This window comes from Lissotriton vulgaris, unplaced genomic scaffold (genome assembly GCF_964263255.1).
Source record: "Lissotriton vulgaris unplaced genomic scaffold, aLisVul1.2 SCAFFOLD_1937, whole genome shotgun sequence".
NCBI lineage: Eukaryota > Metazoa > Chordata > Amphibia > Caudata > Salamandridae > Lissotriton > Lissotriton vulgaris.
In genome coordinates, this window is record NW_028246219.1 from 260,732 (window position 1) to 275,388 (window position 14,657).

Genomic DNA, 14,657 nt, shown 5'->3' on the forward strand with positions numbered 1-14,657 from the left:
CTGGTCTTTGGCTCCTGTCGCTGGTCTGGGGCTCCTGTCGCTGGTCTTGGGCTCCTGTCGCTGGTCTGGGGCTGCTGTCGCTGGTCTGGGGCTGCTGTCGCTGGTCTGGGGCTGCTGTCGCTGGTCTGGGGCTCCTGTCGCTGGTCTGGGGCTCCTGTCGCTGGTCTTGGGCTCCTGTCGCTGGTCTTGGGCTCCTGTCGCTGGTCTGGGGCTCCTGTCGCTGGTCTTGGGCTCCTGTCGCTGGTCTGGGGCTCCTGTCGCTGGTCTGGGGCTCCTGTCGCTGGTCTTGGGCTCCTGTCGCTGGTCTTGGGCTCCTGTCGCTGGTCTGGGGCTCCTGTCGCTGGTCTGGGGCTCCTGTCGCTGGTCTTGGGCTCCTGTCGCTGGTCTGGGGCTCCTGTCGCTGGTCTTGGGCTCCTGTCGCTGGTCTTGGGCTCCTGTCGCTGGTCTGGGGCTCCTGTCGCTGGTCTTGGGCTCCTGTCGCTGGTCTTGGGCTCCTGTCGCTGGTCTGGGGCTCCTGTCGCTGGTCTTGGGCTCCTGTCGCTGGTCTGGGGCTCCTGTCGCTGGTCTGGGGCTCCTGTCGCTGGTCTGGGGCTCCTGTCGCTGGTCTGGGGCTCCTGTCGCTGGTCTTGGGCTCCTGTCGCTGGTCTTGGGCTCCTGTCGCTGGTCTGGGGCTCCTGTCGCTGGTCTTGGGCTCCTGTCGCTGGTCTGGGGCTCCTGTCGCTGGTCTGGGGCTCCTGTCGCTGGTCTGGGGCTCCTGTCGCTGGTCTGGGGCTCCTGTCGCTGGTCTGGGGCTCCTGTCGCTGGTCTGGGGCTCCTGTCGCTGGTCTGGGGCTCCTGTCGCTGGTCTGGGGCTCCTGTCGCTGGTCTTGGGCTCCTGTCGCTGGTCTTGGGCTCCTGTCGCTGGTCTGGGGCTCCTGTCGCTGGTCTGGGGCTCCTGTCGCTGGTCTGGGGCTCCTGTCGCTGGTCTGGGGCTCCTGTCGCTGGTCTGGGGCTCCTGTCGCTGGTCTGGGGCTCCTGTCGCTGGTCTGGGGCTCCTGTCGCTGGTCTTGGGCTCCTGTCGCTGGTCTGGGGCTCCTGTCGCTGGTCTGGGGCTCCTGTCGCTGGTCTGGGGCTCCTGTCGCTGGTCTGGGGCTCCTGTCGCTGGTCTGGGGCTCCTGTCGCTGGTCTGGGGCTCCTGTCGCTGGTCTGGGGCTCCTGTCGCTGGTCTGGAGCTCCTGTCGCTGGTCTGGGGCTCCTGTCGCTGGTCTTGGGCTCCTGTCGCTGGTCTGGGGCTCCTGTCGCTGGTCTTGGGCTCCTGTCGCTGGTCTTGGGCTCCTGTCGCTGGTCTGGGGCTCCTGTCGCTGGTCTGGGGCTCCTGTCGCTGGTCTGGAGCTCCTGTCGCTGGTCTGGGGCTCCTGTCGCTGGTCTGGGGCTCCTGTCGCTGGTCTTGGGCTCCTGTCGCTGGTCTGGGGCTCCTGTCGCTGGTCTTGCACTCACATGGCTCTTCTTTCCCCAAACCTCCTCTGATGGTTGTTTTTTTTCCTACAGAAATGATCCTCCGGTCACGTAAGATCGCAGTGAGAGAACTTCCAGAACCAACCACGCCCCGCACCCCGCGACCCCGGAACTTTGATGCAAGCCCACGAACCCCCAAAACCCCACGAACACCGGGGTTAGAATTGAGAGCCCAGAGAGGGGTGAGTGCCGGCCCAAGCAGGCAGGACTGGTGGGGCGGAGCCAATGCATTGAATGACATTTAAAACAAATCAAAGTGACAGAATGTTCCCTTTTTTAATGTAAACATCTTGCTTGACGACTGTGGTCAGAATGTGTTGCATGTCTGTGGGGGGAGTGAAGGGTGTCGATACATGACCACTGTCTTGAATGTCCTTCGGGGGCGCGGGGAGGTGGGTGAAGGGGTGCCAACGCATGGTGTGTCTGTTCTCCATGTCTTGGGGGAGTGAAGGGTGTTGTCATAGGGTCAGTTTGTTCTGCCAGGCTGGTGGGGGCTGAAGCAGTGTTCAGACATAGCTGTGTCTGTCCTGCATGTCACGGGGGGGGGGGAGGGAGGGCGGGGAAATAAAGCGCCACGATCTGCCTTGCATGCTGGCTTTTATTGGGACTTGCACCCATCAGCCTGAAATTAGATAATCAAAGTGGATTCTTCTGTTTTATTCAGAAAAGATGCAGCTCCTCCTTATGTGGCCAGGAAGAGGAGGACCTGTTTACAAGGCCCATGAAGAGAGCTTCAAGGTGGGAGAAGATGAAGCGAAAACGGTCAGAAGAGATTCAAGGTAAAGCCAATGCAGATTCCAGATTATTTCAATTAAAAAACCATCTTCACATCTGCAAAGCAGGCGCTTCTAATGGAAAGCGTGCCCATCTGAGAGACGGGGAGCGTCTCCCATGAAAAGCCACCCCGCGCCAGGGTTTAACGCAGTGTGCCCATCCCCGCGCCAGGGTTTAACGCAGTGTGCCCACCCCGCGCCAGGGTTTAACGCAGTGTGCCCACCCCGCGCCAGGGTTTAACGCAGTGTGCCCACCCCCGCGCCAGGGTTCAACGCAGTTTGCACAGCGAAGAGCCAGGGATTTTCTCTCATTAACGAACATGTGACTTGCCTTCGATAGCGCTTTATCAGGGATAGACTGTATCTAGCTGCAGATTCCCTTCCTCTGAATTTTCCCAGCTTTAGGACTGGATCCAGAGATGGTCCATGAGCGTACCCCTATGCGCTGGTAGGTGGCCTTGATCGGCTAAGCATGCCTAGTTCGAGATGGAAGTGGCTTCAACGGCACCTTCATAGGGTCCACCCTGGAGCGCAGACCTCATTTTCTTTTCACACCAGAAGCGTGGAGCCATGAAGAGCACGGAGCGTTGATGAGTAAACCAGAGCCCTGAAAAGGATCCGCCCGGCCCTAGAGATCCGTTCGCAGAGTGCGGGGGTGAGTGAGTCGGTAAGGACTCTGCGGCTAGATGGAGTCTCTCCCTGATAAGGCGTTACCGAAGGTAAGTAACTTGTTCATCTGATGGAGACGTCTGGCTGCAGATTCCTTACCTAGAAAAGATACCCAAGAACTACCTCCCCGAAGGGGAGTCTGCTGACAAATTTCACACAAGGAAGTCCTGCAGGACCGAGCGGGTGAAGTGACCATCTCTGTGGACATGACTTTCCAGACGGTAATGTTTGGAGAACGTGTGTAGGGAAGCCCAAGTTGCTGCCTGCTTGATATCCAGAACCAGCCGCTGCCCGTGCAAATAAGAGCGGTGGGGGATTTCGACAGACGATGTCGAGGGAAAATTAAATAATCTCACCCGCCCCCGCTCTTACCTACATGGGCCACAGCTGTCCAGGGTCCTAACTCCACGTGCTAATGCAGTGGTCGCAGCTTGAGGCATGGTGGAATGAGCTTGGAAGCCTTCCGAAGGTTGCTTTTTAGCAGTCTGATTGGAAGAGTGTGTAGGAGAGTAGGGTCTGCAATCCTATGATCACCCAGATTTTTTGCTTTTGTTTCACTGGTTTACGACTTTCTCTGGCTGTGGGCCTGCCAATCAGACCCACAGCCTAGCTGTTCTCTCTCTAAATTCCGATATGTACCCTAGGTGCATTTACCAATTGGTACTGGGCCACCTTATCAGACCCTGTAACTCAGGGCATAGGTGTACCCAGGGCCGCCATGGGCTGCAGCATGTATTATGCCACCCCTGGCTGGCCTCGTAAATTTGACACAACTGGCTGCACGACAGCTGGGGCGAAGACGTGTAACCACCCTTCGCTTTAGGTATAGTAGCTCTATATCTAACCATACAATGGACACCCGAGTTCCTATCAGTCACTCCTATGGCAGGCCTTAACAATCCTGAAGGCAGAGTGCGTGGGCTCGTATGAGCTAGGTTCAGGCCCGAGCCGAGCCCGGCTGCAGCTTGCGGAATCAAAACCCAATAGCTGTTCCATGATAACGCGTACCACATCGGTAACTTCGGTGTCGCGTTATCAAGGCATGTCGAGTAAGGTGTCATACGAATCGGGATGCTGCCCTCTCACCAACCCTGGCGACGAGGTTAGCATTCCGCCCTTCTAGAGGGACACGACATGTACGTAACTGTGAACCCCGGTTAAAGTTAACGAAAGCCTCAGCTCCACAAAATGGATGCTGCCACCACAGACACGAGTCTGACCTCCTGCTGCTGGGAGTCCTTCCAGCGAGGAGCGCTTGGACAAAGGGTTTCCTGTCAAGGGCGGTGTTCACACCGTCCCAGACAGGGTTTGTGTATTCTGGGTAGGTAGGGCTTTGGCGAGAAGGTGACTGCGGAGTGGCACCCCGGTGCTCACTACGCATCTGCCGGTTAGAACCAGTTCCAGGGGCGACAGCCCTGGCCTGGGGAAAGCCCGGCAGGGGAGAGGGGCGTAACTACCCCCCTTCCTGGTCCCACCCTTAGGGCAGGACCTAGTCATGTACCCACCCCTTTCTTTAGGATAAAGGCCGGAGCGGGGACCCTTCCAAATTAGATCATCTTTGAATCAAGAATACTTTCTACGAAAGGACTTCAAGACTCTTCTCAAGATTTCTCCCTTGTGGCTAAGGAGTAGTCACCCTGCATCAGCGGGCACCATCTAAGAACTCTGCGGTTTGCTGTAAGTCCTTCCTCAAGGAATCCGACGGCCCAGCTCGACGAGAACCGGCTTCCCTGGCACCTCTGACCTCTACCCACGTCATCAGCTCAGCTGTGATCTGTGGGTGCGACGAGACCTCGAGGGACCGGCCATCATCAGAACCTGCACGCTCTTAAAAACCAGCACGACCATCGAGGTAACTCTCTGGTGAGTGCTCTGGGGTCCGAGAAGCCCCGACCCTGAGCCGCTCCAGCCCCGAAGTGCAGTCTCCCAGCATCTCCACGATCTGCGTGGGGCCCTTCTGCTCGCTGCTCAGCACGTTGTCTGGTCACTAGCCGCTGGCTTGTGCCCTTCTGTGACGACATCCGAGAATCATCACTGCCGGTCTGGTTGCTCCAGACTGGCCCTTGCTTCCATCTTTCCGAGAAGCACCCCGGACCCTCCTGGTCCACTCAAGACGCCGACAGCGACATCCGTCGTGGGACAGCTCGCACCTCCACCGTGGTCGCCGACAACGCCTCCTGGTCCGAGAGACTGCAGAGCCTAGCGTCGCCCACTCACCTGGTCGAGGTGACGGCCAACCGGTGCCTTCCTGGTACCCTCTGACTACTGGCTAGTAGTACGAACTTGGTCCCCTCTGCTTTCAGGTTTCATCAATCTCCGATCCAGGCTTGGATCTCTACGAACTCTTCAGCACTGGTCGCCGGCCAGCAACTCCTTTCTTCCGGCTCCTGGCTCGTCAGCGAAGACCCCGACGCCTGTAAGACTTGTGCAGCCGCAGCCCTCGTGGCTAGGTAACTCGGCATTTCAGTGCCTGCATAGCCTCCTTACTCTAGGGTCCCGAGTCCCTCGCTTCCGACTTGCCTTAACCTTTCCGTGTCCCCGGACACTTGTTTTAAACTGTGCACTTGAAGTATTTACTAAAGAGATTTGGTTTGTGCTTAGTACCCTGTCCTCATAAAGAGTACAGGGCTGTTGTGATTCTTAATAAATATACTGTTTATTTTCATAACACTTGTGTGGTGTCCTTTCACTGGGTGTTCAAGGGGTACATGTGTGGTAAACAGCTGGCTTAACACGCCCTCTCGAGTCTTTAGCCTTAGACTGCTCGTATCCACGCTACTAGGATAGCTGGTCTATAGGTTGACTTACAACCAAACACCATAAGGGTCGTTGGAACGATACATAGCGGTCGCTAGAATAGCGAACGTTGCATATCGGGCCAACTTCTCACATTGGTGAGCAGCGGTTGGGATTTGAGCTTGCTGTTGTTTTACCACACGTATCCTAAGAATATCTTGTTGAAAGATCGCACAAGTACTGTTAGTACATATAACTAAAGCTTAGAATACTCTGAGTTCTACTGAACCAGCTGTTGTAGCTCCTCAAGGCTTAGCACACCTTGGCTACAACTCTTAGCAAGGGTACAGTAGGAAAACACATAGTGTAGGTAGGTGCATCACTTACACCACACTAGAAACAGTATGTCGGGCCAAGGAGGAAACTCTGAGTCTCCCCTTGTGTCAGTTGACCCTCCACAGGTCATCCCTTCAGGATATACTGTGCTGAGCTTCAAGGAGTTAAGACGATTATGTCACTCCCGGAAGATTCAGCAGGGGTCTAACCCCACAACGTCCTTTCTGATTGGTCTCTTGGAGACTTATGATGCCAGAAGAGCTGAGAAACTTCGTAGCTCTTCTAATCCAGAAGGAGACATGCCTCCCCTCGAGGGAACCCGGGACGACCCTGACCTCATTCACCTCGCAACCGAGAACGAGGATGTGGAGGAGGATGAGGATGAGGATCTCTCTGGGGACGAGGCAGATAAGGGACAGGTAGAAGTCGTCAGACTAACACGGTCCAACTTAAGCAGACACGATAGTGGTACGGGGGGAACCCCGGCGCTACTGTCGGTTCCGCTTAACCTGGGGAATGGACGAGCCCGATCTCTGTCAAGAGACTCTGGCAGATCCCTTCATACCAACGGCTCTCACAACTCTTCTCAAAGAGGGATGACGTCCCCTCAGAGGAGAGTGTACGAAGCGAAAGAAAGGGCAGCTAATCTAAGGATCGAAAGGGAAGAACTTGCCCTGGCCAAGGAAAAGCTTGCTTTCGCTAGAGAGCAACAGTTAAGTGGGGCAATCCCCACTGGTGGCAGCAATGTACCTAGTAATAGGGAAAAGAGTTTCGATACGAAACACCTTGGGAAGATAGTGCCCCCCTTTAAACAAGGGGACGACATCCACAAATGGATTACTGCTTTGGAGAGGGCCTGCACTGTGCAAGGTGTTCCCCAGAGTCAGTGGGCAGCTATCTTGTGGCTCTCCTTTGAAGGTAAAGGAAGAGACAAGCTCCTCACCACAAGGGTAGAGGACGCTAATAATTACCAAGTCTTGAAGAATACACTCGTTGAAGGGTTCGGCCTAACCACTGAGCAGTACAGGGTGCTGTTCAGGGATACCCAGAAAACGCAGTCTCAAGATTGGTCTGATTTTGTCGATTGTGCCACTAAGGCTTTTGAGGGCTGGTTGCTGGGCAGTAAGGTTACTGATTACAAGGGATTGTATAATTTGATGATGAGAGAACAAATTTTAAACAATTGTCAGAACCAGTTGTTGCATCAGCATCTTGTCGACTCGGATCTGACCTCTCCCCAAGAATTGGGGCAGAAGGCAGACAAATGGGTTCGTACGAGAGTTAAACAGAACCAGGGCCAGAATCAAGGTGGTCAGAAGAAAGCAGACCAAAAGGGTAAAGATTCTAAAGGGGAACAAAATGACCAGAAGTCTTCGACAGGTCCCCAACAACCCAAAGAGGGTGGGGGTCAGGCTCCCCAAAAGAAGAAAGAAGGCCAATCCAAACGATGGTGCCAGTACTGTAAAAGTAAATCTCACTGGTTTAGTGAGTGCACCAAGAAAGGAGGAGGGCAGACTCCTGCCACTGCAGCCCCTAAGGCACCTGTGCCCCCTAGTACAGTCAGCAGTGGTAGTGCGCCTCCCAAGGGTTTAGTAGGGTTAACCCTGGGTTCTGAGGGGCGTGACAACTTAGTTGGCACGCTCACTCAGGCTGTCCTTGTCAGTACAGGGGACGTGGACGTGTCCCCTGACGTAAGCCCCAATACCTTGGGCAAATACAGACAGACGCCTTTCATAAATGGAAAGATGGCTCAGGCCTATAGGGACACTTGTGCCAGCGTCACCATGGTGACGCCTAACTTTGTGGACCCTGGACAGATCATGCCAGGTACAGAATTCCTGGTGACCAATGCAAGCAATGTCCCTACCAATCACAGTATGGCAATTGTAGCTTTCTCCTGGGGAGGGGTAACTGGCCAAAAGAAGGTTGTAGTTAGTCCAGACCTCCCAGTGGATTGTTTGTTGGGCAATGATTTGGAGTCGTCACAATGGTCAGAAGTGGAGCACCGGACTCACATGGAAATGTTAGGTTTGCCAGCACATGTGTTCGCTGTGACTAGGTCGCAGGTCAGGAAATGCCCCACTGAACAGGTGCTGGATCCTGGAACAACGGACCAGACACCTCCCAAGAAAAAGAGCAGTAGGGTTAAGGCTGCGCCTTCCCCCTTGCCCCAGGTCGAGGATCAAGTCTCAGAGGAGGCTGACCTACAGGAATTGCGGGAAACTGAGCCTAGGGAATTCGAACTTGATCAAGTTGAATTCTTGGGTTCAGGGGGACCCTCAAGGGAAGACCTGGGGAAGGACCAGTTAGACTGCCCTTCTCTTGAACCCCTCAGACAGCAGGCTGCTGCTGAGGCTGCTGGGAACGCCACAGGTACCCACAAGGTATACTGGGAAGATGGACTCCTGTACACTGAGTCGAGAGACCCCAAGCCTGGCATGACCAGGAGGCTGGTCGTCCCCTTGTCTCAGCGTGGTTTCCTACTTACCTTGGCCCACGAGATTCCCTTAGCAGGTCACTTAGGCCAGACGAAAACGTGGGACAGGCTTGTCTCACACTTTCACTGGCCTCACATGAACGAAGATACCAAGGAGTTTTGCCGCTCCTGTGTCACTTGCCAAGCCAGTGGTAAGTCAGGTGGCACGACGAAGGCCCCCCTAATACCACTGCCTGTGGTGGGGGTACCCTTTGAACGGGTGGGGATCGACATCGTCGGTCCCATGGAACCACCGACAGCATCAGGGCACAAGTTTATACTGGTGGTAGTGGATCATGCCACCAGGTATCCTGAAGCTATTCCCCTTAGGACCACTACAGCACCTGTTGTGGCAAGAGCCCTAGTTGGAGTGTTCTCCAGAGTGGGCTTCCCTAAGGAGGTCGTCTCCGACAGAGGTGCAAACTTTATGTCGAGCTACTTAACTGCTATGTGGAAGGAATGTGGTGTCAACTACAAGTTCACTACACCCTATCATCCACAATGCAATGGGCTTGTTGAGAGATTCAACAGGACCCTAAAAGGGATGATTCATGGACTACCGGAAAAGCTTCGGCGTAGATGGGACGTCCTGATCCCCTGCCTCTTGTTCGCCTACAGAGAAGTCCCACAGAAGGGGGTTGGCTACAGCCCTTTTGAACTTTTGTACGGGCATCCTGTAAGAGGACCCCTGTGTTTGGTGAAGGAAGGATGGGAGAGACCTCTCAAAAAGCCTGCAACCAACATAGTGGACTATGTGCTCGGCCTCCGCTCGCGGATGGCTGAGTACATGGAAAAGGCATCTGAAAACCTTAAGGCCAGCCAAGAACTCCAAAAAGCTTGGCATGACCAAAAGGCTGTCTTGACTGTTTACCAGCCTGGACAGAAGGTGTGGGTGTTGGAGCCAGTGGCCCCAGCAGCACTCAAGGACAAATGGTCCGGGCCCTACACCATCCTGGAGAAAAAGGGAGAGGTCACCTACCTGGTTGACCTGGGAACTCCCCGGAGCCCCCACAGGGTGCTTCATGTCAACAGGCTCAAGGCATATGTCGACAGGAAGGACATGAGTTTGCTCATGGCCCTAGATGAGGGACAGGAGGAGGAGAGTGACCCTCTCCCCGACCTGCTCACTCAGAATCCTGACGATGGATCGGTAGATGGTGTTGTCTTTTGTGGCAGCCTCTCCGAACATCAACAGAGCGACTGTAAACAGGTTCTTCAGTCGTTCAGACATATGTTTTCTCTAACACCCAGCCAGACCGATTGGTGTACCCATGAGGTTGACACTGGTGACAGCTTGCCCGTGAAGAGTAAAATCTACCGGCAGCCTGATCACGTTAGAGACTGCATCAAGAGTGAAGTGCAGAAAATGTTGGAGCTGGGAGTCATTGAACCCTCGGATAGCCCTTGGGCTAGTCCCGTAGTTCTAGTGCCGAAACCTCACACCCAGGGTGGTAAGAGAGAGATGAGGTTCTGCGTAGACTACAGGGGTCTCAATGCAGTCACTAAGACTGACGCCCACCCAATACCAAGGGCAGACGAGCTTATCGATAGATTGGCTTCTGCCAACTACCTAAGTACGTTTGACCTGACAGCTGGGTATTGGCAAATCAGGTTAGCTGAGGACGCCAAGCCTAAAACCGCATTTTCAACCTCTGGTGGGCATTATCAGTTCGTGGTGATGCCCTTTGGTCTGAAAAATGCACCTGCCACCTTCCAACGGTTGGTGAATCAAGTCCTTACTGGGCTGGATGACTTCTGTGCGGCGTATCTTGACGATATTGCTGTCTTTAGCTCCACCTGGGAGGATCACCTGGTCCACCTGCGGAAGACATTGGAGGCGCTGCAAGCAGCAGGCCTCACTATCAAGGCCACCAAGTGCCAGATAGGGCAGACACAGGTTGTATACCTGGGCCACCTTGTAGGTGGAGGCCAGGTTCAGCCACTGGAGAGCAAGATACAGTCGATCAGGGACTGGGCTCCTCCAACCACCCAGACTCAGGTTCGAGCTTTCTTGGGCCTGACTGGATACTACCGGAAGTTTGTCAGGAACTATGGTTCCATCGTGACACCATTAAACGAACTGACAAGTAAGAAAATGCCAAAGAAGGTTCAGTGGACAGCGAGCTGTCAAAAAGCATTCGATGACCTAAAGCAGGCCATGTGCACGGCGCCTATCCTCAAGAGTCCGGACTACTCCAAACCATTCATTGTCCAAACAGATGCTTCTGAGTTGGGTGTGGGAGCTGTTCTTTCTCAACTGAATTTTGATGGTCAAGACCAGCCCATTGCTTTTATAAGCAGACGGCTGACCCCTAGAGAGAAAAATTGGTCAGCTATTGAGAGGGAGGCCTTTGCTGTGGTTTGGGCCCTGAAGAAGCTGAGGCCATACTTGTTTGGCACTCACTTCAAGATTCAGACCGACCATAAGCCCCTCTTGTGGCTAAATCAGATGAAGGGTGAAAACCCCAAACTGCTAAGGTGGTCCATTTCCCTACAGGGGATGGACTTTACAGTGGAACATAGACCTGGTACTGATCATGGCAATGCCGATGGGCTCTCCAGATATTTCCACTTAGAACAAGAAGACTCACCTGGTCAAGGTTAGCTAGTTGTTCCGACGTTTGGGGGGGGGTCATGTAGGAGAGTAGGGTCTGCAATCCTATGATCACCCAGATTTTTTGCTTTTGTTTCACTGGTTTACGACTTTCTCTGGCTGTGGGCCTGCCAATCAGACCCACAGCCTAGCTGTTCTCTCTCTAAATTCCGATATGTACCCTAGGTGCATTTACCAATTGGTACTGGGCCACCTTATCAGACCCTGTAACTCAGGGCATAGGTGTACCCAGGGCCGCCATGGGATGCAGCATGTATTATGCCACCCCTGGCTGGCCTCGTAAATTTGACACAACTGGCTGCACGACAGCTGGGGCGAAGACGTGTAACCACCCTTCGCTTTAGGTATAGTAGCTCTATATCTAACCATACAATGGACACCCGAGTTCCTATCAGTCACTCCTATGGCAGGCCTTAACAATCCTGAAGGCAGAGTGCGTGGGCTCGTATGAGCTAGGTTCAGGCCCGAGCCGAGCCCGGCTGCAGCTTGCGGAATCAAAACCCAATAGCTGTTCCATGATAACGCGTACCACATCGGTAACTTCGGTGTCGCGTTATCAAGGCATGTCGAGTAAGGTGTCATACGAATCGGGATGCTGCCCTCTCACCAACCCTGGCGACGAGGTTAGCATTCCGCCCTTCTAGAGGGACACGACATGTACGTAACTGTGAACCCCGGTTAAAGTTAACGAAAGCCTCAGCTCCACAAAATGGATGCTGCCACCACAGACACGAGTCTGACCTCCTGCTGCTGGGAGTCCTTCCAGCGAGGAGCGCTTGGACAAAGGGTTTCCTGTCAAGGGCGGTGTTCACACCGTCCCAGACAGGGTTTGTGTATTCTGGGTAGGTAGGGCTTTGGCGAGAAGGTGACTGCGGAGTGGCACCCCGGTGCTCACTACGCATCTGCCGGTTAGAACCAGTTCCAGGGGCGACAGCCCTGGCCTGGGGAAAGCCCGGCAGGGGAGAGGGGCGTAACTACCCCCCTTCCTGGTCCCACCCTTAGGGCAGGACCTAGTCATGTACCCACCCCTTTCTTTAGGATAAAGGCCGGAGCGGGGACCCTTCCAAATTAGATCATCTTTGAATCAAGAATACTTTCTACGAAAGGACTTCAAGACTCTTCTCAAGATTTCTCCCTTGTGGCTAACGAGTAGTCACCCTGCATCAGCGGGCACCATCTAAGAACTCTGCGGTTTGCTGTAAGTCCTTCCTCAAGGAATCCGACGGCCCAGCTCGACGAGAACCGGCTTCCCTGGCACCTCTGACCTCTACCCACGTCATCAGCTCAGCTGTGATCTGTGGGTGCGACGAGACCTCGAGGGACCGTCCATCATCAGAACCTGCACGCTCTTAAAAACCAGCACGACCATCGAGGTAACTCTCTGGTGAGTGCTCTGGGGTCCGAGAAGCCCCGACCCTGAGCCGCTCCAGCCCCGAAGTGCAGTCTCCCAGCATCTCCACGATCTGCGTGGGGCCCTTCTGCTCGCTGCTCAGCACGTTGTCTGGTCACTAGCCGCTGGCTTGTGCCCTTCTGTGACGACATCCGAGAATCATCACTGCCGGTCTGGTTGCTCCAGACTGGCCCTTGCTTCCATCTTTCCGAGAAGCACCCCGGACCCTCCTGGTCCACTCAAGACGCCGACAGCGACATCCGTCGTGGGACAGCTCGCACCTCCACCGTGGTCGCCGACAACGCCTCCTGGTCCGAGAGACTGCAGAGCCTAGCGTCGCCCACTCACCTGGTCGAGGTGACGGCCAACCGGTGCCTTCCTGGTACCCTCTGACTACTGGCTAGTAGTACGAACTTGGTCCCCTCTGCTTTCAGGTTTCATCAATCTCCGATCCAGGCTTGGATCTCTACGAACTCTTCAGCACTGGTCGCCGGCCAGCAACTCCTTTCTTCCGGCTCCTGGCTCGTCAGCGAAGACCCCGACGCCTGTAAGACTTGTGCAGCCGCAGCCCTCGTGGCTAGGTAACTCGGCATTTCAGTGCCTGCATAGCCTCCTTACTCTAGGGTCCCGAGTCCCTCGCTTCCGACTTGCCTTAACCTTTCCGTGTCCCCGGACACTTGTTTTAAACTGTGCACTTGAAGTATTTACTAAAGAGATTTGGTTTGTGCTTAGTACCCTGTCCTCATAAAGAGTACAGGGCTGTTGTGATTCTTAATAAATATACTGTTTATTTTCATAACACTTGTGTGGTGTCCTTTCACTGGGTGTTCAAGGGGTACATGTGTGGTAAACAGCTGGCTTAACACGCCCTCTCGAGTCTTTAGCCTTAGACTGCTCGTATCCACGCTACTAGGATAGCTGGTCTATAGGTTGACTTACAACCAAACACCATAAGGGTCGTTGGAACGATACATAGCGGTCGCTAGAATAGCGAACGTTGCATATCGGGCCAACTTCTCACAGAGTGATTGCCATGCACGGTAGCTCGGGATACCAAAGTCTCTGTGCCCAGTCCAGAGCCACAAGGATGACTTGGGCCCCGTCGTTCCTGATCCTCTTGAACTCTGGGCAGGAGTGGTGTGGGCAGCAAGGCATACAGAAGTACACACTTTCGGGTGTTATGGGTAACTGACGCTCATATAGAATTAAACATAAGAATCTTATTCCCCTAGTTATATTGCTGGTGCATCCAAGAGTTTCGGGAGACAACACCCCTCCTCCACTGATTTTCAACCAATGTTATATTGTGTTTTATGTAACTTCAACAAAGGCGTACAGGAGGCCTGAGCTCAACTCCAGATGAAAAGCATATCCGAGCGAAGTCGCTTTGGACTTCCGACATGGGACAGCTCGTGCACAGCTCCTGGTCTTGCTCAGCATCCCCTGGCCTTCTATTGCAGCAAGATGTAAGCGTATGGAAGAGTACTCTAAATTGGAACGCTGCAGATGTAATAAATAGCAAATTATGTTTTTAACTGAAGCGGCCAGTGGATCGATTTGATTGTAATTGCAGTATATCACAAATTGTTTCCACGTTGCTGCGTAGCATGCTCTTGTGGTAGGACGCCTTGCCTCTTTGATAACGTTCATGCAGTCTGGCTGGAGACTGAGGTAGCCAAACTCTAGGATTTCAGGTACCAGATCGCAAGGTTGAGATGACTGGGATCTGGAAGCCTTATTGTAGGAAACTGCCGCTATATATACCACCCCAAAATGAGGTATAGAGTGGATAGAGTCCAGGTGACCCCAGAGGTAGGCGGAGGTTAAAGTTAGATAAAAAGGTGCTCTCTATTTGTGGTCGGGCAGTAAGGCAGTATTAGAGGGCAGTGTGAAGCATTTGTTGTGCACACTCAGTTAGCAAATGCATTCACACACTCAAGAACTGAACTCTAGGCCAATTGTTTTTATATAACAAAATATACTGTTGTTTATTTTTAGGACCAAGCAAGCCTGGCCCGGGTGAGCATTAAATACTTTACAGTAGTGTATGTGCAGGTGAGAGGCAGAGAGCTCCTCTGAGACCATCCGTCACCAGGTCTACAAATGCTCCTAGGAGGGAATGTCTGTTCCAAAGCCGTGGTGAATCTGGGTTCTTGTGCAACACAAAGG

General features: G+C 53.9%; 1 protein-coding gene across 5 annotated transcripts in view; it reads left to right on the plus strand.

Annotated features, from left to right (window-relative positions):
- Positions 1–14,657, plus strand: part of LOC147666042 (CTD small phosphatase-like protein 3) — a 199,159-nt gene that overhangs the window by 76,189 nt on the left and 108,313 nt on the right. For all 5 annotated transcript variants that reach the window (XM_086949300.1, XM_086949301.1, XM_086949304.1 and 2 more), the window contains exons 2-3: positions 1,528–1,676; positions 2,159–2,273. In XM_086949300.1, coding sequence (XP_086805426.1) covers positions 1,530–1,676; positions 2,159–2,273 — 262 coding nt within the window. In that variant the 5' untranslated portion in view covers positions 1,528–1,529. The remainder of the gene's footprint in view (positions 1–1,527; positions 1,677–2,158; positions 2,274–14,657) is intronic.